General features: G+C 58.8%; 2 protein-coding genes across 2 annotated transcripts in view; one reads left to right on the top strand and one right to left on the bottom strand.

Annotated features, from left to right (window-relative positions):
* The first annotated feature begins 3,893 nt into the window (after positions 1-3,893).
* Positions 3,894-15,193, top strand: MYOG (myogenin). Its single transcript, XM_074977878.1, has 3 exons — positions 3,894-4,424; positions 11,150-11,219; positions 14,442-15,193. Exons 1-3 carry the CDS (start codon positions 3,945-3,947, stop codon positions 14,561-14,563), a joined length of 672 nt encoding a protein of 223 aa, XP_074833979.1. The 5' UTR covers positions 3,894-3,944; the 3' UTR covers positions 14,564-15,193.
* A 7,596-nt stretch (positions 15,194-22,789) lies between these two features.
* The window catches only part of PPFIA4 (PTPRF interacting protein alpha 4), a 134,231-nt gene continuing 130,721 nt past the window's right edge, over positions 22,790-26,299 (bottom strand). The window contains exon 30 of the mRNA XM_074977877.1: positions 22,790-26,176. Within this exon, the coding sequence (XP_074833978.1) occupies positions 26,118-26,176 (59 nt within the window). The 3' untranslated portion in view covers positions 22,790-26,117. The remainder of the gene's footprint in view (positions 26,177-26,299) is intronic.

Below are 26,299 nucleotides of genomic sequence, written 5' to 3'. Positions count from 1 at the left end.
TTGAGTGTGGAGGCACAGCTGGATGTGTGTGGGGATGGGTATGTGGGAACTGGCAGGCTGGCTGGGTACTGGGAGGGATGGCTGCGGGTGTGTGGGTACAGACGATGGATGGATGGATGCGTTGGGGCTGGTGGGGTGAGAGCGGGAGCTGGCTGGGCAGGTGAGATTTGGCAGGGATGGATGGATGGACGGATGGGCTGCGGCTGGCGAGGTGAGCGCGGGAGCTGGCTGGGTAGGTGAGCATTGGCAGGGATGGATGGATGGATGGGCTAGCGGGGTGAGCGCGGGAGCTGGCTGGGGAGGTGAGCATTGGCAGGGATGGATGGATGGATGGATGGGCTGGCGGGGTGAGCGCGGGAGCTGGCTGGGGAGGTGAGCATTGGCAGGGATGGATGGATGGGCTGGCGGGGTGAGCGCGGGAGCTGGCTGGGTAGGTGAGCATTGGCAGGGATGGATGGATGGATGGGCTGGGGCTGGCGGGGTGAGCGCGGGAGCTGGCTGGGGAGGTGAGCATTGGCAGGGATGGATGGATGGATGGGCTGGGGCTGGCGGGGTGAGCGCGGGAGCTGGCTGGGGAGGTGAGCATTGGCAGGGATGGATGGATGGATGGGCTGGGGCTGGCGGGGTGAGCGCGGGAGCTGGCTGGGGAGGTGAGCATTGGCAGGGATGGATGGATGGATGGATGGGCTGGTGGGGTGAGCGCGGGAGCTGGCTGGGGAGGTGAGCATTGGCAGGGAAGGATGGATGGATGGATGGGCTGGCGGGGTGAGCGCGGGAGCTGGCTGGGGAGGTGAGCGTTGGCAGGGATGGATGGATGGATGGATGGGCTGGCGGGGTGAGCGCGGGAGCTGGCTGGGGAGGTGAGCGTTGGCAGGGATGGATGGATGGATGGATGGGCTGGCGGGGTGAGCGCGGGAGCTGGCTGGGGAGGTGAGCATTGGCAGGGAAGGATGGATGGATGGATGGGCTGGCGGGGTGAGCGCGGGAGCTGGCTGGGGAGGTGAGCGTTGGCAGGGATGGATGGATGGATGGATGGGCTGGCGGGGTGAGCGCGGGAGCTGGCTGGGGAGGTGAGCATTGGCAGGGAAGGATGGATGGATGGATGGGCTGGCGGGGTGAGCGCGGGAGCTGGCTGGGGAGGTGAGCGTTGGCAGGGATGGATGGATGGATGGATGGGCTGGCGGGGTGAGCGCGGGAGCTGGCTGGGGAGGTGAGCGTTGGCAGGGATGGATGGATGGATGGATGGGCTGGCGGGGTGAGCGCGGGAGCTGGCTGGGGAGGTGAGCGTTGGCAGGGATGGATGGATGGATGGATGGGCTGGCGGGGTGAGCGCGGGAGCTGGCTGGGGAGGTGAGCGTTGGCAGGGATGGATGGATGGATGGATGGGCTGGCGGGGTGAGCGCGGGAGCTGGCCGGGGAGGTGAGCATTGGCAGGGATGGATGGATGGATGGGCTGGGGCTGGCGGGGTGAGCGCGGGAGCTGGCTGGGGAGGTGAGCATTGGCAGGGATGGATGGATGGATGGGCTGGGGCTGGCGGGGTGAGCGCGGGAGCTGGCTGGGGAGGTGAGCGTTGGCAGGGATGGATGGATGGATGGGCTGGGGCTGGCGGGGTGAGCGCGGGAGCTGGCTGGGGAGGTGAGCATTGGCAGGGATGGATGGATGGATGGATGGGCTGGCGGGGTGAGCGCGGGAGCTGGCTGGGGAGGTGAGCGTTGGCAGGGATGGATGGATGGATGGATGGGCTGGCGGGGTGAGCGCGGGAGCTGGCTGGGGAGGTGAGCGTTGGCAGGGATGGATGGATGGATGGGCTGGGGCTGGCGGGGTGAGTGCGGGAGCTGGCTGGGGAGGTGAGCGTTGGCAGGGATGGATGGATGGATGGATGGGCTGGCGGGGTGAGCGCGGGAGCTGGCTGGGGAGGTGAGCGTTGGCAGGGATGGATGGATGGATGGGCTGGGGCTGGCGGGGTGAGCGCGGGAGCTGGCTGGGGAGGTGAGCGTTGGCAGGGATGGATGGATGGATGGGCTGGGGCTGGCGGGGTGAGCGCGGGAGCTGGCTGGGGAGGTGAGCATTGACAGGGATGGATGGATGGATGGATGGGCTGGCGGGGTGAGCGCGGGAGCTGGCTGGGGAGGTGAGCATTGGCAGGGATGGATGGATGGATGGATGGGCTGGCGGGGTGAGCGCGGGAGCTGGCTGGGGAGGTGAGCATTGGCAGGGATGGATGGATGGATGGGCTGGGGCTGGCGGGGTGAGCGCGGGAGCTGGCTGGGGAGGTGAGCATTGGCAGGGATGGATGGATGGATGGATGGGCTGGCGGGGTGAGCGCGGGAGCTGGCTGGGGAGGTGAGCATTGGCAGGGATGGATGGATGGGCAGTGTGTGACCGAGGGAGGGAGAACAGTAGAAGCACCACAGAGGGCCGCAGCCTGGCCCCAGGGCCGGCAGTGCTCCGCAAGGGAGAGATGAGGGAGCAGGCCGTGTCCGGTGCCATCCCACACACGTGTTCCTGCCACACCTTCTGGCTGCACTGGGGCGCTGGGGGCGTGAGGAATTCAGGAGCAGGCTGGGCCGGGGAGGGGGACATAGCTGGAGTGTTGGACACAGCAGTGATCTGGAGAACGAGCAGACAAGATGATGGGGTGGGTGGGGAAGAGGCCGGGAGGTGGGACAGGCTGAGGGGCACAGGGCCAGGCAGAGACGAGTGAGCCAAGGGACAAAGGGCTAGGGAGTCGGTGAGGGGGTAGGCAGAGAGCGTGAGGGGTGGGGAGGGGCAGAGGGCAGGGAAGGGGCTGAGCAGGGCTTGAAGGTCAGAGTGGGGCACTGGGGCAGGGAGGCCTGGGAGTGAGGTGAAGGGCAAAGTGGGGCAGGGTGTGGGGCTCCAGGCAGAGCATGGCATGAAGGAATGGGTGGGGTGCAAGGCGAGGGGAGGGGCAGAGTGGGGCAGGCGGTGAGGGGAGGGGCGGAGTGGGGCAGGCGGTGAGGGGAGGGGCAGAGTGGGGCAGGCAGTGAGGGGAGGTAAGAGCGCGGCAGGGAGGGGCGGAGCGGGGCAGGCGGGGAGGGGAGGGGCGGAGCGGGGCAGCCGGTGAGGGGAGGTAAGAGCGCAGCAGGGAGGGGCGGAGCGGGGCAGCCGGTGAGGGGAGGTAAGAGCGCAGCAGGGAGGGGCGGAGCGGGGCAGGCGGGGAGGGGAGGGGCAGAGCGCAGCAGGGAGGGGCGGAGCGGGGCAGCCGGTGAGGGGAGGTAAGAGCGCAGCAGGGAGGGGCGGAGCGGGGCAGGCGGGGAGGGGAGGGGCGGAGCGGGGCAGGCGGTGAGGGGAGGGGCAGAGCGGGGCAGGCGGTGAGGGGAGGGGCAGAGCGGGACAGGCGGTGAGGGCTCCAGGCAGAGCAGGCCTGCTGAGGAGGCTAAGTAGGGTGCGAGGGGAAGGGCTGTGCGATGCACTTGGCGTGGGGCGGGCCAGGCAGCGTTGGCCTTTCTCCCCAGTGCGGGCTGGACCCAGGCTGCTCCTTGCCGTGGGGCTGGCTCCGGCCAGGCCAGCAGCAGTAAGTGAAGGCAGCAGATGATGCAGGAATGCAGTGCGGCACTGCCAGCCCCGGGGAGCAGCCCGGCTGGAAAGAGACGAGCGGAGAAGGACTCAAACAAGGCTGTTGTTCGCGAGGTGGCCAAGCTGCCGTCCAACACATGCCAGCTCCCCCGTCCCTCCCAGGCCCAGCGCAGCCCAGCAGCCTAATCCCCGCAGGCAGCCCACATGAAATCAGCTGGACAAGTTTTGATGTGAGGCAGCAGCTTAGGGCAGGCTCAGGTTTCCTTTAGGGTTTTCTATATTTATCTCCGTGATTTAATGCCCGCGCCAGGGTTTAAATGCCACCAACCAGTTGGTGTTGGGAGCCAGAGCAGCTGCCACTCAGCCACACGCTCCGAGGAGGCTGCTCCCTGCCAGCTATTTGTCCATGGAGCTTTTTGAGACCAACCCTTACTTCTTCCCAGACCAGCGGTTCTATGACGGGGAAAACTACTTGAGCTCCCGCTTGCAGGGCTACGAGCAGGGAGCGTACCAGGAGCGGCCAGGCCTGGGGCTCTGCCCGGAGGGCAGGACAGGGCTGGAGGAGAAGGGCTCGCCCCTGCCCGAGCACTGCCCCGGACAGTGCTTGCCCTGGGCCTGCAAGATCTGCAAGAGGAAAACGGTGTCCATCGACCGGCGGCGAGCCGCCACGCTGCGCGAGAAGCGCCGGCTGAAGAAGGTGAACGAGGCCTTTGAGGCCCTGAAACGGAGCACGTTACTGAACCCCAACCAGCGGCTGCCCAAAGTGGAAATCCTGCGCAGCGCCATCCAGTACATCGAGCGCCTGCAGAGCCTGCTCAGCACACTCAACCAGCAGGAGCGGGACCAGAGGGACGTGCGGTACCGCAGCAACGCCGCCCAGCCGGGGGTAAGTGCAACTCGCCACGCCCCGGGAGACCGAAACGGCCATAGCCAGCCCCAGCCCCTGCCCCGGGAGACCGAAACGGCCATAGCCGGCTCCAGCCTCTGCCCCGGGAGACCAAAACGGCCATAGCCAGCCCCAGCCCCTGCCCCAGGAGACCGAAACGTCCATAGCCAGCCCCAGCCCCTGCCCCGGGAGACCGAAACGTCCATAGCCAGTCCCAGCCCCTGCCCCGGGAGACCGAAACGTCCATAGCCAGCCCCAGCCCCTGCCCCAGGAGACGGAAATGTCCATAGCCAGCCCCCGCCCAGAGAGACCGAAAGGTCCATAGCCAGCCCCTGCCCCGGGAGACCGAAACGTCCATAGCCAGCCCCAGCCCCTGCCCTGGGAGACCGAAACGTCCATAGCCAGCCCCAGCCCCTGCCCTGGGAGACCGAAACGTCCATAGCCAGCCCCAGCCCCTGCCCTGGGAGACCGAAACGTCCATAGCCGGCCCCAGCCCCCGCCCCGGGAGACCGAAACGTCCATAGCCGGCCCCAGCCCCCGCCCCGGGAGACCGAAACGTCCATAGCCGGCCCCAGCCCCTGCCCCGGGAGACCAAAACGTCCATAGCCAGCCCCAGCCCCTGCCCTGGGAGACCGAAACGTCCATAGCCGGCCCCAGCCCCCGCCCCGGGAGACCGAAACGTCCATAGCCGGCCCCAGCCCCCGCCCCGGGAGACCGAAACGTCCATAGCCGGCCCCAGCCCCTGCCCAGAGAGACCGAAAGGTCCATAGCCGGCCCCTGCCCCGGGAGACCGAAACGTCCATAGCCGGCCCCAGCCCCCGCCCCGGGAGATGGAAACGTCCATAGCCAGCCCCAGCCCCTGCCCCAGGAGACCGAAACGTCCATAGCCAGCCCCAGCCCCCGCCCCAGGAGACCGAAACGTCCATAGCCGGCCCCAGCCCAGAGAGACCGAAAGGTCCATAGCCGGCCCCTGCCCCGGGGAGACTGAAAGGTCCATAGCCAGCCCCTGCCCCGGGAGACCGAAACGTCCATAGCCGGCCCCTGCCCCTGCCCCGGGGAGACCGAAACGTCCATAGCCGGCCCCCGCCCCAGGAGACCGAAACGGCCATAGCCAGCCCCAGCCCCTGCCCCGGGAGACCAAAACGTCCATAGCCGGCCCCTGCCCAGAGAGACCGAAAGGTCCATAGCCAGCCCCAGCCCCTGCCCCGGGAGACCGAAACGTCCATAGCCGGCCCCTGCCCCGGGAGACCGAAACGTCCATAGCCGGCCCCTGCCCCGGGAGACCGAAACGTCCATAGCCGGCCCCAGCCCAGAGAGACCGAAACGTCCATAGCCAGCCCCTGCCCAGAGAGACCGAAAGGTCCATAGCCAGCCCCTGCCCCGGGAGACCGAAACGTCCATAGCCGGCCCCTGCCCCGGGAGACTGAAACGTCCATAGCCGGCCCCTGCCCAGAGAGACCGAAACGTCCACAGCCGGCCGCTGCCCAGAGAGACCAAATCCCCCACAGCCGGCCCCTGCCCAGACACACCAAAACTCCCATAGCTGGCCCCTGCTGACACACCAAATCCCCCACAGCCAGACCCCGCCCAGAGAGACTGAAACATCCATAGCCAGCCCCTGCCCAGAGACACCAAATCGCCCACAGCCAGCCCCTGCCCAGACGCGCCAAATCCCCCACAGCCGGCCCTGCCCAGACGCGCCAAATCCCCCACAGCCGGCCCTGCCCAGACGCGCCAAATCCCCCACAGCCGGCCCCCGCCCAGACGCGCCAAATCCCCCACAGCCGGCCCTCGTTTCACAGGGAAAGGTTGTTGAACGACCGCCACGTCCAGCCATGGAGTGTCTGCGCCCCATCCCACCCCAGGGGAAGAGGGACTGGAAGGGCCAACCGTGGAGGCTACTGAGCTCAAAAAGCGGGCGTGGAAAGCGAGCCCGAAAGAGGCGTGTGGAGCCCAGCGGGGAAGGTGGGCCGTGAGGCCCTTCTCAATGGCAGCAGCCACGTGGGCTCAGGCCACGAGGCGGGTTGCTCTGACGCCTGCCCTGCTTCGCAGCTCCTCCCCGAGCAGCACACCTCCTCCCCTGCTTTTGGCCACGCTCAGGGCCCTGTTGGCTGCTGCTCGTGCCACCAAGCACACCGGGCGGGAGCTTGACACGGTGCTCTCTGCACCGGCAGAACGCCTTCCCTGCCCCGGCACGAGGGCTGGGTCACAACGCGACTCGCTTCCTGCCAGACGGCGCGGCCCACGAACCCGGCCACGCTGCACCTGGGCAGTGGTCCCGCAGGCACTGCACTCTGGCTGCTTTGCCACTCTCTGGCCAAACAGCCTCGTGCCCAGAGGCAGCGTCGTCGCTTGAGCGACTGCCCTGCAGTGGAATCTCTGGTACCCGCCCTACACGCGGGGTGCCGTAGGCAGGCAGTGAACGCTCTAGGCAATGGAAGTGAAACTCCCCGGAGCCTGGCACGCGAAGAGCGAACCTCTGCACCTCGCCAGAGAAAACAGCATTGGCAGCCACAACTATCGTCACAGCCTGGGGCATCTAAGCGGCAAGCCCCCGGCCCATGTGATGGAGAGAACACGGGCACGAGGGCACGTCTGGGAGGGAGGAACATTTGTTCTATTCATTGTGCCCATCCAAGTGCCGCTCATGGGCCCCTGGGTTCAGCGAGGAGTCTCAGAGCCAGGCCTGCCCATTGTACGTGTGTGGGAGTCAGGGCTTGGGCAGGGGAACGTCTTTGTTCCACGCAGAATTTGATGTTCATTTATTTGTTTCGTTTGCTTTGAAATGCTCCAAGAAATTGTCTTCGGTTCAGCCCAGACGGGGTTTGGAATCGCCAGGGAGCTGAGAAAGGCATTCCTCGTCCAGCTCCCGGCAGCACCCACTAAGAGAACCAAAGTGCCTGTGAAATGAAGAGGTTTAAAAGGGCACACACCCACGGTGCTGAGTTGTGAATACACTCCCAGCAAGCTTTCCCTTGGTAACGTCTGGGGTAGAAACTTGCTTGAAAATGATGACAACTGGCATTCCCATAGACACTCTCTAGCCTCCAGGAGCTGGTGATTTAAGAAAATTGCTGACTGTCATGAGACTCCTGATAAAAAGGCCCAAGCCGCCAATACCCCAGCGCTTTGGTAAAGTTGTGCACGTTGTAGAAGACGTGGAGGACTGCAATGCACTCTGGGCTCAGTCCTGTGAGGGGCTCAGCACCCTAGGGCGGTCAATAGGAGCTCAGGATGTTCAGGACCTCACTGGAGGAGCCCTTTGCAGTACTTTGCTGCCCACGTTGTATGGATCACAGTTCTTGAGTCACAGATCTGGCTGTGAAATTTTTTTTTTCTTTAGTGTTCCACAACTTTTCTTTTATTACACTGATCAGAGCTGAGAAAAAGCGCCAGAAGTCACCAACCCGCTGAGGCAAAGGGACAGGAACATAAGCATAAAAACTCAGCTGGGATGGGTTTAGACGGCTTTCTCCTACACTGTGGGCGCCTGTTGAAATGAATCAATGCAAACTGCTTACACCGACAGCCAGAATCAATTGCCATGTTAAACCATTGGGCCTACTAGCTCCTCTTTAACCTACTTTATATGCTGCTTGCCTCTCCGCCCCCTCAGTAGGATGCATTGAACGGGTTTGCTTTACATTTGTAACGTAAAACCTAACATTTTGGGGAAAATTTAATTTCCTTTCAATTTTTCTACTTTTGGACAAAAGTCAAAATGGAAAATTTTGTTATGAATCTACGTTTTTGTTGTGTTTTGGGTTTTTTAGTTTTTACTCCAATATTTTCCTTTTTTCTCCTGTTTACCTGAGGATAAAACCAACAAAACCAGGGATGTGAAAAGCTAAACAAAATGGACATATTTTATTCAATTAAACCTGAAACAGACCAGGGGCAGAGCTCTGCATGGCTCGAAAGCATCTAGCTTTCAACCAACTGACGCCCAATAAAAGCTATTATACGTTGAACCTCTGTAGTCCAGCACTCTCTCATCGAGCAACATCTCTAATCTGGCATGATTTTAGTTAGCTGGATGACCCCTTATCCGGGTATGGCCAAGTTTGCAGTGGTCCTGTAAAGTTGGTTTCCAGCCACCAGTTTTTAAATGTTCTTTATTCTTATTTAGCTCTAATTTACCCTTGAAGGTATTCTAGGAGCCCAGTAAGCGGTGGAAATGTTGGTAATATGCTAGACAATATTGACCTCCCACGGTCTGGCAAATTCTCTTGTCCAGACACGGTCAGGTCCCAAGGGTGCCGGATGAGAGAGGTTCAAGCTGTGCTTCGCCCATCTTTTATCTCCAAAACAAAACAAACATTATAATTTCAATTCAGTTAGTTGAAAAATCATTTCAAACAATTCCATGAGAAAGTGTGAGTTTTTTTCCTGGCAAATACCATATTTCAAGCAGTTCGTGCTTGTGCATTACCTTACCAGCTAATTGGAACAATGGAAACCACAATGTCTTTGCAAATGCAACAGTGGGGATATCTTCACCGCAAAGAGCAGGTGCGCTTTCATTTCAAGAGGGCAATGTGGGTGTCAAACCACTGTGGAGAGAAGGTAAAAGGAGTCTTTACCACCACGTAGCTGGATGAGATCAACCCTATACCACCTCTCCCCCTCCTGCGGTTTACCACAACTGGCTTCATTGAAGTGAAAACTCCAGGGTCCTTCTCTCCAGCAGGATTTCACACCAAGTGTTCTCGCCAGTTGGTTGCCTCCATAGAGAAACACACCTCTTTTGGCGGTGAAGACAGCCTCTCGTAACCTACAGGGTTAGATCATGGGTATAAATCCCAGTGACTGTGCACACTAGGAGACATAACCTCCCTGTTCAAGGGGTGAGCGGAGACCCGGGGGATGCCCTCACTCTCTATTTTTGGCTGACGTCATGTAACTGCCGGCTAACCCAAGGTATGGAACAGAAAGGCTGGTGTGGACACTCCACGCACGCTTGTGCCAGGCTCCCTTTGATCCTCCCCCCCAGGCCAGAGTTCCTTAACTGTTTTATCCTCAGGTAAACAGGAGAAAAAAGGAAAATATTAGAGTAAGAACTAAAAAACCCAAAACACAACAAAAAAGTAGATTCATAACAAACTTTTCCATTTTGACTTTTGTCCAAAAATAGAAAAATTGAAAGGAAGTTAAATTTTCCCCAAAATGTTAGGTTTTACGTTACAAATGTACATAAGGGTTGGCGAGCCCTTATTGGGCGAAACACATCTGCGACCCTCTTGCACTTGCTACACAAGAGTAAACAACATGTTGCACGCATGTGGGGCCCTTGGGAGCGTGGCAAGGAGGGAGCAAGGTTTTCTTTGCTTAGAGATTGCACTGACATTTTCTAAGCCCTGTCCCCCACCCTCCCGATAGCCTTTTCTGAGCCTCCCGGGGTCATGAGCCACCGGTGGTGAAGCACGTGGTAGCCTTGGTGACCTGTGATGTCAGGGCTTCCCCATGTTCCGGATGTGTTCACCAGGTGAACCACTCTGGTGAGGAGCAGCCCACAGGGGTTAACGAGTGGGGCTGGTTGCATGCCCTCTGACTGCTGGGTAGGTCTGCACCATGGCATCTTCTATTGTCTCCTCCCCACCCCGTCCGACAGCCGGTAGGGTTCTAGGCGCCAGGCCTGCGTGTATGCAATGAGCGTTTGTCAGGATCAGGGTAGCAACTGCACACTAGAACTTTTCTTGTAACGGTCCTGCCCAGCAAGGCCCCAGATTGCGCTCGGCCCCGGGAAGCTCCCCAGGTGAGGGCTTTGGAGCGGCAGCAAGAGGAGCCCTGACCAGCTGAGAAGCCACATGGCAGAGCACGGGGGTGGCCAAGGTGGCGCAGAGACACAGCTGCAACTGTTTGCTGAGTGCCCAAGGCAAGGCTGCGAGGTCAGCAGCACGCTGGCCAGTAGGACAGGAGATGCCACCGCAGCAGGGGCTACAGTCTGGCCCTGGGCGTGAGCTTCCCAGCCCAGGGAGCCGCTGGTCCCTCCCCTTCCCCTTCGCTTGCTTCCTTCCCAGGTTCTGCCGTCTGCAGTAGCTCCTCCCCAGGGCCAAGGTGCTTTCCCAGCTCACATATCTCCTCAGGAGCTCTCCCCGCTGCTTTCGCCTCTGTCTGCGGGGGTCTCTGCCGCCTCCGCAGGAGAGAGACGCCCAAGCCCAGTCGGGTTCGCATTTGCCACAACACAGCTGTCCAAAGACTCCCTGGAGTTTAAGCCCCAAATGTCCCTCTCAGCAGCCAGTCCCATGTGGGTCCCATTTACTGCCCCCCTCTTTCAAGGATCCCAGGAAGGTCGACTCTCTGTGAGCCGCAGGGGACACAATTATTCCCAGGGACTGAGCTAGGTGAACAGCCGTACCCGTCACCGGCACACTCACATTCGGCTCCCAGGAGCACCGAGCAGGCACTGAAGGTCTGAGCTGCCCCTTCGGGGTCCAGCCCTGGCCCAGGGGTCTCCATGTTGGAACTGGTTGCTGGGATCTTTAATTAACAGGTAGCGCGTCAGACTCCTCATGCAGGACAAGCTGGTGACAGCGGCAGGTGCTTCCGTGTGGCCAGAACAGGACTCGCTGCTCTCCCTGGGACTGCGGGAGGGGCGCTCCAGGGCCACCTGGGCCAACAGGCTGGAGCATTTCCAAGCCCACCTGGCCCGGCGCCCAGGTGCTGGCCCCTAGGGAGGGTGGCGTTCTTGGCATGAGTAACCCTAATGCTGCTTGTCTCCTCAGGTGGCCGGCGAGTGTGGGTCCAACAGCCCGGAGTGGGGCACCCAGCTAGCGCTCAGCAGTAACCCGCGGGGTAAGCAGAGCACCTGTCCCACCCTGGCCTCCGCAGGAAGGTCCAAGCTGTGGAGTTCAGCGCAGAGAAGCCTCTGGAGAACTGAGTGTTTATCCAAATTCTCTGAGCTCTGGAATCACAGCTCCCTCTTCTCCTGTCCTTCCCACCCAACTGCCTTGATTCCCAGCAGGCCCAGCCTCCCCTTTGCCTCGTCCTTGGGTGGGCCCATTGTTCTCAAGAGGTGCCCAGGTGGTCCTTCCAGCTGTCCAGGCCAGGTGCCGGTGGCTGCCCAGACTACACCCCCAAGCAGCATCTTCCATGTCAGGAGCAGCAAGACCGCGACTGTCCCCACCCCTTTGGTACAGCAGCAGGACCCAGACTGTCTTTTTAACCACCCTCGCTTGTGTACTCAGGGACTCACCTCCCAGAGCCGGCTCAGGGCTCTACAACCCCTGCCTGCCTGAGCAGGGCATGAGAACAGCACAGGTGGGAGCATCTCTACAAGTCCAGCTGCAGCAGGGCAGGAAGGCTGGCTGCCTCCTCCCAGAACTGCTTGCTGTGGGGATGGAGGGTGGGAGGAAGTGGGCCTGGTAGGGGACCACCACCTCCAGAAGGCACAGCAGACAGGCTGGGAGGAGCAGACCAGGAGAGCACGCAGAGGTCAAGGGTAGTGCTTAGCAAATTTTCCCAACCCCAGAGGAATTTTTTGTCAGGGAAAGGAAAAGTGTTTCTTAGCTCCTCTGTTCTCACCCTTTGGGCTTTGGTTATTCTGCGAGATGAGCATCCAGAGGCTCCTCAGTCGATGAGCTCCTTCCTCCCTCCACGTTCAGGAGGAATTTCTTCTCCTCGGGAGGGGTGTTACCCGCGGGAACCAGCCCGCTGCTTTGCTCTCTTCCGCAATTTGCGGCTCAGGAGCGGAGACCTCGGTGCACGTCTCAGATGCGGCCGACCGTGCCTTGGTGCTGGAGAAGGATCCAGACATTGCAAACTCATTTCAGTCCTGACACCCCATCGCCACCCTCAGGGTTCACTGACCCCGCACTAAACCCTGCGACGGCAAGGTCAATGAACTCGAGCTGGCTCTGCGTCCTTCCCCGCTCGCTGGGTCTCAGAGCCTAGGCCCCAGCCTGGCCCCCAACGTCTGCTCGGCCCTTTTAGGCTCAGCAAATCACTGCTGCGAGGCGCACGTCTGCCCCTCGGTCAGCGCCCCTGTGGTGCAGGGTTCCCCTGATGGAGCACCTCAGACTACGCTCACCCGGACGTAAGGCCTACGCAGAACCACACCCTTTCCTCCAGGGGCTTCTTGGGTTCAGGGCCAGGCAGTGCGGAGCTCTGATAGACAGTCGCCCATCGCACTTCACCCGGACGTCTTCCCGCTGCACTCAACAGCATCTCAGGCCTCAGGAGACTAACTCGTGTATATAGGCAGAGAACGGGAGAGGCTGGGCTGGCCATGGCATGGGATTGATTAGGCAGGAGATGGCCAGATGATCCCTGTTCTTTGCTGCCCAAATTGTCTCCCTTCTTGCCATTGCATGGGGTTGTGCTGAGTGCCACCAGCTCAGGAGGGAAGCAACACAGTTATAAGACGCCGGCTGTACCACGGAGGGTCTGACTCGCACTTGACAGTGGAAAGCAGCCGCTCCGCTGGCTTTGGGTCCACCTTAGCTCCAGCTGCTAAGTCACATCATCTAAAAACGCAGCCAGGCCTAGGGCTGGCTGGGAAAGAGGGGAACTCTGGACTTTTTGTTGAAAAATAAAACCCCCAAAAGAAAAAATACTGAAAACCCAAGAACGTTCAGCCAAAACCCACTTTTTGCTGCAACTCTTCTGCCTGGGGATTTGGGTTATTTTTCCTTTTCCAACAAATATGGTACATTTCCCACCCGTACCCTGAACATTTCATCAAAAACTCTGTTTCCTGTGGAAGAGACATTCTGAGGGAAAATTTTCAACCAGACTTAGTCCCAAAAGGCATTTTCCCACCTCAGCAACCGCTGATACAGGTTGAACCTCTCTAGTCTGGCACTCTTTTGTCTGGCAACGTCTGTAATGCGGCATGAGTTTAGTGAGCCAGTTGTCCACTTATCAGGGGAGTGTCCAAGATTCTCATGGTCCTATAAGGCTTGTTTACAGCCACCAGTCCTGGCTTTCAGTTTTCTGTGTCATTTATCTGTCATTTACCCTTAAATGTCTTCCAAGAGCCCAGCAAGCAGTGGAAGGGTTGTAATGTGCCAGATGATACTGAGGTCACGTGGGCTGGCAAATTCTCTCAAGTTGAGGGTGCAGGATGAGAGAGGTTCAACCTGTATTTCCCCAGCATTCGGGGGAAAAGAGATGAGGTGCCATATTTGCTACTCCAGTATCTTGTTTCCAACTGTGGTCAGTGCCAGTGGCTTCAGAGAAACCTGCTCTGACAGGTGTGGGATAATCTGCCCCCTTCCCGACTCCATAGTCGCAGGTCAGCATATGCCAACCTTGTTCACTGTGTAAAGGTCGTACTCATTCCTGATCCCCGCCACGCTTTCACACACAATGACCCTGCAGCCGTGAGTTCTCCAGGGCACTCGCGAGTATGAGAAGGGTTTCATCTGAGCAGCTTTGAACCTGTCACTTTTTTGAGGTCCATAGCACATCCCCTTAGCTCTGATCTAACATCTTGTGAATAGCCGTTCTCTCCTTTTGCTACCTCGTCTTGCCCGCTTTCCCTCTGAGTGGGGAGGAACCAGAGGGGAGCTAAGAAACCAGCCCAAGTTTTTTCCATGTTTGCCAGTTTTCTAACCATTTGCGCGACGGCCCCAGCGAGGTTCAGCTGTGAGGTACATGGCCTGATAAGCCTGGTTTTCCATCGCCAACCTTTCCCCACTCTCCCTAGATAGGCCCTGGCATATGGGAACAGGGAGTGCCGATAGCATGCAAGTGCAGCGTGGCCTGGCTCCTTCACCGCTGAATTGTTCAGTCAGGCAGGGAATAGTTGTCACCTTTCCTGGCCAGCGTCACTCTAACTCCCACGGCTGGGAGGAGCGAGCCACACCCAACAGGCTGACCTTCCTGGGCCTGCCAGAGCTGGAAACACAAGGCAAATGCTTTCTGGCCAGCGCCCTAACCAGATTAGCACCTCCCCTGGCAGCAGCCACAGCTGCTGGGCTCCTGGTTGTTCCCCTTGGGTTGCCCTCAGTCACCGCCATTGGTAGCTGGGTCCCCAAAGTCGCCCTCAGTCCTTTCCTCTCTGGCTCTCTGCAGATCATTTGCTGACCGATGAGTCCTCTGAGGACCACACCCTTCACTCCCTCTCGTCCATTGTGGAAAGCATCGCCGTGGAAGGCGTGGCCGTCCCCTTCCAGGAAGAGAGAGGTCAGAACTGAGAGTGGCCGAAGCCTCGAGGGGTTTTCCAGAGTCGTCCCTGGCTGGTTACGAGGTGGGAATAAAGCAGAAGACTCTTCAGACACTGGACAATGCATTTCCAGTCCAAAGCCACAGACTGTAACCAGCGAAGCTACTTCTCCGACTCCCTGGTCAGTGCAGTGTGTTTCCACTTGCTCGGCCCAGAGACAAGGGAGAAACAGGCTGTGTAAAAGGAACCCTGCAAGCTAGCGACCCAGTTTCCAGGGACGCCGAGTCCCACTTCAGGAGCCGTGCTGGGTTCTCGGCCTCTCTGGAAAGCAACTGATCAGAGCACATTGGCATGATTCCTCGTAACCGGGACTTAAGGGTGGAGGGCAGCCATGCCACGGCTTCCCTGGGAGACGGAAGGATTCCAGTGCAGGCTTTGGGTTCCGTTCCCTCTGTGGGGAGGTTTGTTTCTTTGGGGGCCAATGTTTGTGCGTGAGTTGGTTTGTTTGTTTTTTAAGATGCTCTTTGACCAACTTCCTCTGCCAGCTGGTGTTTTGCAGGTGCAGGAGCCATGTGGAGCTGCCGGGCGGAGTTTTCTATTGGTTTTTTTTTTGCTAACTTATTTGTTTTGTATTGAATAAAGGCATTCTCTTTGGCATGGTCTCTGGTCTCTGTGCCACCCACTCACTCTTCGGCAATCTGCGGCTCAGGAGCGGAAACCTCTGTACAAACCTCAGGCAGGGCTCTCTCAGGGAGACTGGCTGCTTCCTGCCAGCCTCGTGGGTGTGCTTTCGTCAGGAGTGTGGGAAGCAAAAAGTCCTTTACTGACCACGGAGGAGATGAGGCTGCAAGAGCTGAATCTCCTGAGTCAGGGAGAGCCCCGGTGCCAATTTCACTGGGAGCTGGACAGGGCACTAACAGGTCAGTGCCACATGGAACGTTCTCCTTCCAGTTACCCATGTCATGCTCCTCCACCAGCCTTTTCTGCTCAGCAGCTTCCCTTACAACTGAGCATCGCAAAACCTCCTTGTCATGCGCCCCAAGAGGAAGTTTCTGGCAACTGGCCTGACTCTTGGTGTGGAGTTTGCACAGCAGCCAGCATACAGTCGGGGCGAGGTCTGGTGCTGGGGCCGAGAGATGCTACTGCCATACAAGAAGGTGCAACAAAGTCACGCTCCTGGGAGCTCGGTATGGCACAGTGTGAGAACTCCACCCTGAGGTCTGCAGGCAGAGGTGCTGTGCTCAGACACCTGGACCGCACCCCTCCTTCAGGCTGCTCGGGCCTCATGCCTCCCAGCTCCAGATCCCAAATGCTGTTTTCCCTATGGTGGGTGGGGACGAGCGTCCCCTCTCCCTGGAGGAACAATGAGCTTCCACTGCTCCCACTTCGTAGCACCTAGTGCCAGACCCTGGCCAGCAGAGGTGCTCCAGGGGTGTCATCCGCGCCAGTTCAGAGACTCACAGCTTTTTAAGGACAGAGCAGCTCATTGGCATCATCCGCCAGGGCCTTTCACCCGGTGATCCCTGCTTAGAGACCAACGGGAATAAGAGCAAAGCAGTTCCATGGTGGCAAACCCAGCAGCCCCTGCGCCCCAGGAATTTCTTCCAACACTTACTCTGGATGCCAGCGAATTACATCTGATTTCTAATCTGAATATAGCTCGCGTCAGCCGCCAGTAGTGCATTTGCAGCCCCAGCAAGCTTCGTCTGCTGTAAACAAGGCTGCGCTAGCGTCCGAACTTGGCTCTTCTCCCCACACGGGCACTGTAGGGGCAGGGTCCCATCACCTCTCAAACTGTGTCTACACTAGGCAAAGTAAGTCGACTGCACATACGCAGTTCGAGCTATGGTAACAGCGTCGCGAGAATCAACATACCTGCACTCGGCTTACCTGGCCGTCCTTAGAGCAGGTCGACGGGACAGTTTCTCCCGCCAATCTCCCCGACTCACGTCTCGCGAGGAGCGCAGGAGTTGTCTGCGACCCTGACAGGTTGATTTCCTTCGTCCCTACCCGTGAACTTGAACCCTGGAAGATCGCCCCTGAGCAGGTTGAGCTTCCGGGCTCGTGTAGACATAGCCTCAGATAAATGCCTCCCCAGCTGTGACTCGGTTTGGTAGCTCGTCTCTGTCTATTGGAACACACAGACGTCCGTTCCCGAGCCAGTTTAGAAAAGAGGAGACTGAGGGGGGATGTGATAGAGGTCTATAAAATCCTGAGCTGTGTGGAGAGGGTGAATAAAGAAAAGTTATTTAGTTGTTCCCATAATATAAAGAACTAGAGCTCTACAGTAAGGGCTTGGCACCCCAAGGGGACCCAGCTGCTGGGGTGTGTGAGCGCTCTAAGGCCCAGAGCCCTGCAAAACCCAGGTGAGCAGGTTACTTGTCCTTCTCGCCGGGCTGCTCCCTGCAGGAGGGAAGGCTGAACTCAGCATCTGCCGGCCTGCTCGCGTTCGAGCCTCAGGCTTTGGACCTGCGTGTCCCAGAAGGACACTGGAAAGCAGGGAACCCTGTTGGGCAGCAACACCCAATGGTTTGGGGAGCTGATCCCCGAGTCTGGCATTGGCCTGGCGGAGATTCAAGAGCAGGGTAGGGAAGATGCTGGTGCGAGGGAGGTAGGAAGACACCCTGCAGAACTGTGGCAATGGTGCGGGGAAGCTCCGGACCTGAGTGGGCTCCAGCTTAAGCCATACCCATCAGGCTCCAGCTGCCCTGCGACCCCCACTGGCAGCCTTACCGTGACTGCCTTTATTTTGTGGCTCTTCTACATGGCACCCAGGGAAGGCGAGGCGAAGCTGCGCCAATCGGGCCACTTCCCCCCATGGTACAGGAATAAAGCACAAGCCGGCGGCGCTTTCAAATCCTGTTTATTGGAACACACAGACAGATGTCTGTTCCCGAGCCAGGGTGAGGCTGGGGAGCCATGCAGGACCACCGACACGACCACAGAGCGAGGGGACCGAGACAAAGGGGTCACTTACTCTTCAAATTAAAAAAATATTTAATACTGTATTAGACAAGGAATACACCAACTGTACAGCCACTCTGGTCCCGCACCGCCGAACAGCCGGGGCGAGCCTGGCTCCTTCCGGCCAGCTACAGACACCGCCCCAGACACGGGGGCCGCACGTGGCAAGAGGAGACAGAGACCCGACCTTACGAGAAGAAATGGAAAGCGGTAGGAGCCCCCAGCATCGATTGCTCCCTGCCCTGCAGAGAGGCAGGTGGGTGGAGCTCCCCGGGCACCCCCAGCTGGGGCAGGGGGACTCATTCCCTGGGCACCCAAGGGGGGAGGGACCAGCCAACGCGTCCTTTGCGCCTGCACTTCTGGAGCGTGTGGGCTGAGGAGGGAGGTGTGGGGAGAGGGACAGCTCCCGGCTCCTCCTTGCAGGTGGCTGCAGAGGGGCTCGGGGCCTGTTGTGAGGGCTCTCAGCATTGCCCAGCTCACACACCCACAGCTCAGTGAATTGGGATGCCCCAAAGTGCTCAGTGAAACGGGGCAGCCCCCTCCCGGCAGCGACACAGCCCACAAGGAGCCGTCCTCTCAGCTCCGAGGGGCATCCTCCTCCTTCCTCGAACACTGCTTCTCTCACCACAGAGGGGCACCGCATGCCCCCTCTCCTCCGCCTGGGCCAGCACCCAGAACACCCCCACTGATTGCCTGCCCGCCAGGCACAAGGGCTAGGTGCTGAAGGCCTGGCTCTGCCAGCCAGCTGCTTCTCCAGCCAGAAGCAACGTGGTTTGTGGCCGGTACCCCGGCTGGTGCCGGAGAGGAGATTTGTGCCGTCCCTTGGCGGAAGGCTCCCTGGCTCCCAGCGCCTGTGGGGAGAAGACACAGGAGCAGCTGCCCTCGGCTGTAGCAGCAAAATGAAACAGAGACGGAAGGAAGCAGACGAATCTCACAGCCCATCCTCAGGCGTCTCCACCTGCCACAGGCTGGGCCCAGCTGACAAACATGGCGTGGCCGCTGGCCAGCTCCTGAAGGAGCCTCTGTCCGCGAGGCAGGTGCGTGGGGAGGGTGGCTGGGCCTGCGAGGTCCCAGGGGAGAGCGGCAGGGTGGGGCTGCGTACAAGCAGAAGGGGACAGCGCCCTTCTCCGTCCATGGGGCGGAAGGCGCCTGGTCTCTGGAGCAGAGGAGCTGGCGTAGGCTGGAGTCGGTCCTGGTCCCAGCAGGCTATGGGAGTGCTCTGCAAGAGAAAGCACCAGAGGCCGTGTGAACACCATGGGACGGGGCACCTTGTCTTGTGGCAGCTGGGAGCCAGGGCAGGGCGTTGGCAGCCCTGCTGGCCTGAATCGGGGCCGTCCAGAGCCCCGTCAGCACAGGGCCTGCCCAGGCCTCGCGATCCTCGCCGGAGTTACCTTCCCACGTGGCTGGGGCAGGGCTTTTGCTCCAGTGCATGGCTGAGGACGGAGACCCAGAGAACCTAAGTAACTTGGCCAGGATCACACAGGGAGACTGGCCTTGCACCTGGGTCACTGGCTATCACCCTAGCCACGAGGCAGCCCTTCCTCAATTCCAGTGCTGCCTCCCAGCCCAGTCAGGTGGTGGAGGCAGCTCCAGGACGGAGCTGTGATGGGGTTCTGGGGTCCCCCAAGCTCTGCACCCTGTCCGCAGGCAGGAGAGTCTCTCACTCAGCAGGAAAACAGCAGGTTTATTAGCCGACAGGACACAGCATCATACAGAGGAGTCAGTACAGCAGGCAGAGACAGCCAGTCCAATCCATGTTGGGGAGAGGAGGCCCCGAGGGGCCCCCAGAGCTGGGGCCTTGCCCCCTCCTTTGTCTCTCTCTTTCTCCCAGCCCAGACTAACTGCTTCCAACTCCCAGTTCCAATTCAAACCCCTCAGGCTCCACCTCCTCCTTTGTCTGCAGTACAAAGGTGTTACCTGGTCGTCAGGGTTACCCTCAGCAGGAGCCCCACACCCTCTGTGAGCCACTCACACACACACAGAGGTATCCCCCACTTCATCACATCTCTCCCCCCTTCCAGACCGAACTGAGCGGGGTCACTCAACTGGTGACCTGGGGAAGTTCGGGGCTCTCCCCTTGTGACAGGGCATTGGCTGTACCCTCTGTTCTCCCCTCGATGTGCACCACCTCCACATCATAGTCCTGCTGGGGGAGGCTCCAAGTCAGGAGCTTGGTCTTGGCCCTTTTCATGTGATGCAGCCGGGCAAGTTCCTTTAGTTCCCTTGGGTTGGTTGGTCTCGCTGCAGCACCAACAGATCAAACAGGTCTTTTGTGGTCTGGGTCCTGCCCCATCTGACCACCAGTCCATACAGCTGCTCCAGCCAATGTCTGGAATTCAGTTACAGTCCAGTAACGGAAGGTACAAATGCTTCCATCCTTGGCATTTAGCCAGACCACCACAATGGCTGTGTGCCTCAGTTTCCCCTTCCATGCCACACAATAGGTTTGGAATGTTCCTTCTCATGTCAGAGGTTGCAAGACTAGTTACAGGGAACAATGGTGACATTTCAGAGTTACAGACTCCTTTAGCATACAATTTATGCTTCTACATCAATGTCATCATGTCACATGGCTCTTTTTAAACATTCAGTGCATGGTACAATTCTACAGCTTTTGGGAGCAGCACCCCTTGGTTACAGCAGTCAGCGTGAGTAACAGAACAAACCCATTGCAACTGTACATTTACGTTGCTCTTTGGTAGACCACAACCTTTGTGCAACATCCTTGAGAATCTGGTATTTTGGGGCTAAGTGGCTGAGGCCTTTCTTAGCACCATCAAGTTCTAATCGTCTCTCTTGCCCCCGGGGTGGAAATCTGATCTCTCTGGCTGTGCCCTCCCTTCTAACAAGAGCTGGGCCATTGATGATCTCAGGGAGACGGCCCCCTCCCAGCCAGCCTGGAAATTTGCAAACCAAACTGCTTTCTGAGAGTTGTTTTGTGAGTCCCAGACGCAGAATCCACATGAAGGAATCCCTGTTTATCCCTTACTGGCCCACCAGGCCCAAAGCTCCTTTGTCCTTCCACCTCCAACTACTGCCTCCCCATGGAATCAGAAGTGGAGTCCAGTATAAGAATATAAGTGTTTCCACCATCTGGAGATGGGGAATTGCTGGCCCTCTCCTGCATCCTACAGAGACTGACTGTGCAGCTGTTTTACTTGGTTCTCACAGGGCTGCTCACATTCCCTGATAATTTTTACTTTACTTGCACCAGCTTCCAATTCCTGAGAAACTTTTACACTGCCTGCTTTGGACCCTTCCAGAGCACAGCCAGTGGTTTCACACTCAGGCAGGTCCTGGCCATCAGGAGCTGAAACAAACTTCTCCCCAGGCAAAGGGCTGCTCTGGCTCTTACAGACATGCACCTTTCCTGTTCACTCTCCTTCACCTCACTCCCATTTTCTGCAGTCCCCACAGACGGGTCAGGAAAAGTTTCAGGGAAATTCTCTTCCTTAAGAGCTTCCCCAAACAATAACTCACCCCTGTCTGCCTCCATGGGGGCACTGCTCCCTTGAGCCACAACCAGCTCCTGGGTTTCACCTACATCCAGGATCACTTCTGGCCCATCAGGCAGATTCCCACGTAATCCCCCTCCAGGCAGACAGCCAGTACCACCGGACAGAAGGTTAGGATCCCTTTCCTCCCTTTTGCTACCAGCTCCTTTATCTTCATCAGTCAGCGTAACTCCATTGCCAGTCCGCTCTTCCTGTGTCCTGGCGAGAGGATGACTCTGGTAGGACAGATTCCTCTCACCCCCTCCCAATAACACCTCAGCATCAGGCAAAGAACAAGTACCAGAATCGTCTGGTCTCTGGGATTCCCTGATGATACTAACTGGATTAGACCAAGTTAAAGCATCATCCCCCCTGAGAGACACAGAGGCAGGCCCACTTCCCATCTGGGCTTCAGCTGCCCTCAGATCCAGCTCTGGGATCTTGGCTCCATCTCGAGCCCCCACAGGCTCAGGCAAAGGATTCACTTCCCCAGAAGCAGAAGCACTTTTCTTGCACCAAGGACCAGCGTCCTTAGCAGGGACACCACTGCCCATCCCAGAGCCATTTCCTCTGCTCCAGCCCCCATGGCTGGATTCAGAGACACACCTGGAATGCTCTTTTCTGGTGGTTCCTTCTCCAGCCACCCCAGGCTGGGGAATCTTCCTCAGACAATGGGCTAGTTTCCTCATTGGCATCTTTTCCAAACGCAGGCTCTGCTCTCTCCCCAGGCTGCTGCTGCTGTTCAACACAGACAGACAATGGGAGACACTCTCTCCTTTGTCCCAGCCCCCCGGCTGGTCTCCACACACACACAGAAGGTGAAGCAGCTTCTCTCACAGACAACTTGCCATTCCCAGTGGATCAGCTGCTTTCCTGCACAGACACACAGGCACCTTCCTCGGCCCAGGCCTGGAAAACTTTTTGCAGGTCTGTCTTGGCCACTAGTAGATGATGGGTTGGAATCGCTCCTTCTCTCCTTGAGCTGCGGCAGGCCACTCGGTTCAGAACTCCATGCAGTCCAGGGTTCCCTGCCCCGATCCGGGCTCACCTCTGCAGGATTTTCCTTAACCCTCAGCTCTGCCACTGCACATCCACGCTGCCTTGTCCAGCTTCTTTAATCTTGATTCGGTTTCCAGGTGCTGCCACTTCACAGTGGAGTTGCTCAGCGTGGTTGCAGGCTCTCAGGCTGATGCCCTCTGCACCCCACGATTCCTGGAAGAATCCCTTCAGTGTGCCAGGCTCCTTGCGGGTCACAAGCTGCCCGGGGTTAGGCCGTAGGCCCCTCCGCCCTCTGGGACCGACTCCAACAGACTCCCAGCGGAACCCCTTCTTCAGTGCGACACCCGCTCTCAGGGACCATGAGCACCCTGTCTTGGGAAGAACTCATTCAGTGTCAGCCTCCTCAGGGGTCACTTGTTCCTGGGGGTTGGGCTCTCGGCCCCTCCACCTTCTGGGACCGACTCCAACAGATTCCCAGGAGTAACCCCTCCTCGGGTGTGACACCCCCTCTCGAGGACCACGACTGCAGTTGCTTGGGTTCGGCCGCAGGCCCCTCCGCCTTGGGGAACTGCACCTCACTGCCCTTCAGCACACCTGGGTCTCGCAGGCCCCACTTCTTCCGGGGCCCCGGTCACTTACTGCTGGATGCTCCATCCTCGGGGTGCAGAACATCCCACTCCTGACACCAGTGTGATGGGGTTCTGGGGTCCCCCAAGCTCTGCACCCTGTCCGCAGGCAGGAGAGTCTCTCACTCAGCAGGAAAACAGCAGGTTTATTAGCCGACAGGACACAGCATCATACAGAGGAGTCAGTACAGCAGGCAGAGACAGCCAGTCCAATCCATGTTGGGGAGAGGAGGCCCCGAGGGGCCCCCAGAGCTGGGGCCTTGCCCCCTCCTTTGTCTCTCTCTCTCTCCCAGCCCAGACTAACTGCTTCCAACTCCCAGTTCCAATTCAAACCCCTCAGGCTCCACCTCCTCCTTTGTCTGCAGTACAAAGGTGTTACCTGGTCGTCAGGGTTACCCTCAGCAGGAGCCCCACACCCTCTGTGAGCCACTCACACACACACACAGGTATCCCCCACTTCATCACAGGAGCCCAGGCAGCTGTTTGTGCAACGGGACTGGCAGCACGTCTCCATGTGCCCGACGGGGGAGCCCGGGGCCTGCAGAGAGGGAGGCAGAGGCTGAGTCGCTCTCCCCAGCACTGCACCACTCCACGCACCAGCTGGCCGTGCAGCGAGCGGGGATCTGGGAGTTGGTGGGAACAGAGCCTGCTCTAGCCCTGCGGTTAGACTGGCTGCCCTGGCGCGCACAGGTCACCAGGCCAATACACCCCGTGCAGGCCCAATGCCGGCTCGGTTAAGCTGGGTCACCCCGCTGTGCTCCTCTTCACCCTCTGCAGACGCCAGGCCCCTCTGCTCTGGCTCCCACTCCAGGTAGGTGACCGGGCTAGCGCCTTTCCGCCAGCACCACAAAGCACCTGCTTGCCAAGGACTTCGTACGGGCAAGGTTGTGTCTTACCGCCAGGAGAGGGGAGGTGCACCTCAACACCACTGCTCCACTCCAGGCTGACGCCAGCTGTGCAGCAAGGCTCAGGGAGGAGAACCGCCTGGCCCGGACTCACACACCAAAGACACTGCCAAGAATGGAGCCCAAGAGCCCTGCCTCTAAGCCCAAGCTCCAGCACCTGACTTACACCCAGTTTTGCGTCTGATCCCAGCTAGGCTCTCAGTCCCCACAGAGCCGCCTCCTTTGACATGCAGAGCCGTTCACACGGTGAGGGGGAAGCAGCACCCACGGCCGAGTGCGGACTCTGGGGCTGTATCTGCTGCTGTCTCTGAGACCAGTAGAGGGACCTTGGTTAGAATGAAGTGTTCAGAAAGCAGCGTCCCATTTTAGGGCTGCAGGGGTACCAGTCCCTTCTCTGAGCCAGCCCCTTCCCCGTCTGTCTCTCTGTTCCCTGCTGCACACAGTCTAACCACTCGACCTGGACAAGGCGAGCGAGGGAGTATCCTTTCTTGGACCAGCCTCTGTGGGCAGAAGGAAGAAGCTCCACCGAGCTCTGTCTCAGGTCTGGAGATCCCCAAGCAGGAACATCAACACATTTGCAAGCAGCAGCTGTCTGTGAGGCTTTGAGCCTGTGCTCGTACAGTCACCCTTTGGAGGAGTCTGTGATCGATTCTGTACAAAGTATGCTCGGGAGTGTCGTTTGAGGTATCATCATCTGCTGAACATCATCATCCTGGTCTAATATACGTAGCAACGTTGTACGGAAAGTTTTCAAACTCTACTGTACAAAGCGCGTTGGGGAAAGAGCCTCGGCAGTTCTTCAGAGACAAGAGACCAGCCAGCTCTTCAGCCAGGAGTCAACGTAATCAAGCAGAAGATCACCTGGTTAAGTGGCGGCTCCTTGGCTGCAAGAAGGCAAGCAAAAAGTTTTCACCTTGGCAAAGGAAAAGACGCTGCCGCCTGAACCATAACTGGAGACTGTTCTCAGAGAGGAGAAGATACACAATGAGGAAAGGAAGCACCAAGTCATCTCTCACCCCTACTCACGGCAACAGCAGTGGTTGAAAGACAAGGGACCCAATGCGGAACTGAGGGCATGGCCCTGTGGAAGGAAGCCAGTCAGACGGCCGGGAGCATGTGCTGAGAAGACCTTTTCTCCTGCCTTCGCTTAGCTTGGGCAGGTAGGAATTGGGTTGTGTTAGGGCTTTGATTTCCTCGTACAAATCTGACTATCATGCTGCACTGCGTATAATCACTTCAGCCCTCTCCTTCCACGTAAACCAGCCTAGGCTTGGATGGACCTCCACTGGAGACAAGAGGCTCTGTGCATATCACTCTCTGTTAAGGAAGCGACAGCCTCTCTCTGAGCTCGAACTGACCAGAAGGAAAGAGCGGGGCAGTCCAACACACGTCTGGGGACAAATCTGCGACTCAGAATTTGCTTCTGCGATGTCATTCAGGAGCAGCTGGAAGCTCCCTTACGGCTCAGACGGGAGCAATCTGGCTGGCTGGAGCCCCTGAGTGAGCAGCCCAGGAGCGGGGGCTGGTGAGGCAGTGGGGGGATTTTATCGCCCTGGCTGGGCTGCATGTGCTCCCTGATGCCCTGTAGGGCCCTGCAGTTTCTCTAAGTTTCACTAGGTTGCATCAGTGGGTGGTGGTAACCTGAGCTCACAGGTGCCACCTTTGTTCCCTGGGCCCAGACGAAGGGGTAGCTGGGGCTTGGCTGATTCCCACTGGAGCTGGGCGTGGGAAGGCCATTAGCCAGGGCTCGGGGACAGAGAGGCAAAGGGCGTCCAAGGCCCTGGCTTGGGGGGCCCCCTCAGGACCTCCTTGCCCCAGAATGGACTAGACTGACTGTTCCTGGCTGCTGAACTGGCACGTCTGCACTGCACTGTCCCCCCCATTGCCTAATAAGCCTCCTGCTCGCCCTGCTGAGAGCGAGTCGCTCCTGCCTGCGGATGGGGGGCAGGGCCTGGGGACCTCACACCGGGGCAGGGCTCTCTCCGTGAAACTGTGTAAAAGGGCTCCCACGTTGGAGAGCTAAGGGGACACAGCTGTTCCACAGCCTGGATTGTGCCCTGGGGAATGTCACCAGGGTGCTCTCCAAAGGGCACCAGACTCAACAGCTCTCCTGACCTGAAGATGAGCTCTGTGTCACTCAAAGGGCTGCCCCTAGCACCCCCAGGAGCTGGTCCAACAAAACGTGTTTTCTTGCCTGCCGTGTCTCTGCTTGTATCCGGTGAAGGCTAGACCATGAACTCTCTGCGCCAAAGACTGGCTTTGCTCAGACAGGTCTGACGTGGAGAGGGCTCCCCAACCAGCGTCCCTATGCCTGGCAATGAAAACCAGCATAGCTTTGCTTCTGAAGCGCCAAAGGAAAGTCCTTGAGAAATCAGAAAATTTTGTCCCTCGGGAGCCAGGCTAGGTGAGCTGGCTCAGAGCTCCATCAGAGGGAGAGCAGAGGACAGAGGTGCCACCAGAGGAGTCCAGCTGTAGAACGCGACGGTGGGTCTTTCCTCGGGCTCATCTATTAGATGTCGTTTGTCTCATGGCTGGTTCAGCTCCTATCCCTTGGTCCTCCTTAGACTTACCCAGTCTGGCTTGATTCCCATCGAGACTCAGCAGGAATACGTTCGAACTGTCGAGGTCTCCAATCTCGGTGGTCCAGACGCCCCAACTGCAAGCGGTCGGAGGAAAACACAAAGCATGTGGTTAGTGACCTGGGATTCAGGACCCCACCTCGCTGGGAATTAACCGCCAGCTGCCTCGGAGACAGCGCCAGCTGGGCTGGCACGCAGCC

The sequence above is a fragment of the Carettochelys insculpta genome, chromosome 26, assembly GCF_033958435.1.
Source record: "Carettochelys insculpta isolate YL-2023 chromosome 26, ASM3395843v1, whole genome shotgun sequence".
Lineage (NCBI taxonomy): Eukaryota > Metazoa > Chordata > Testudines > Carettochelyidae > Carettochelys > Carettochelys insculpta.
Note: the sequence above shows the minus strand (reverse complement) of the source record. Positions and strands in the feature narration are given on the sequence as shown.

Excerpts from the sequence above, each read along its gene's own strand:
- MYOG (XM_074977878.1), top strand. The coding sequence starts at position 3,945 with ATGGAGCTTTTTGAGACCAACCCTTACTTCTTCCCAGACCAGCGGTTC. Across the intron at positions 4,425-11,149 it reads GCAACGCCGCCCAGCCGGGG|GTGGCCGGCGAGTGTGGGTC; the intron begins GTAAGTGCAACT and ends TTGTCTCCTCAG. Across the intron at positions 11,220-14,441 it reads GCTCAGCAGTAACCCGCGGG|ATCATTTGCTGACCGATGAG; the intron begins GTAAGCAGAGCA and ends GGCTCTCTGCAG.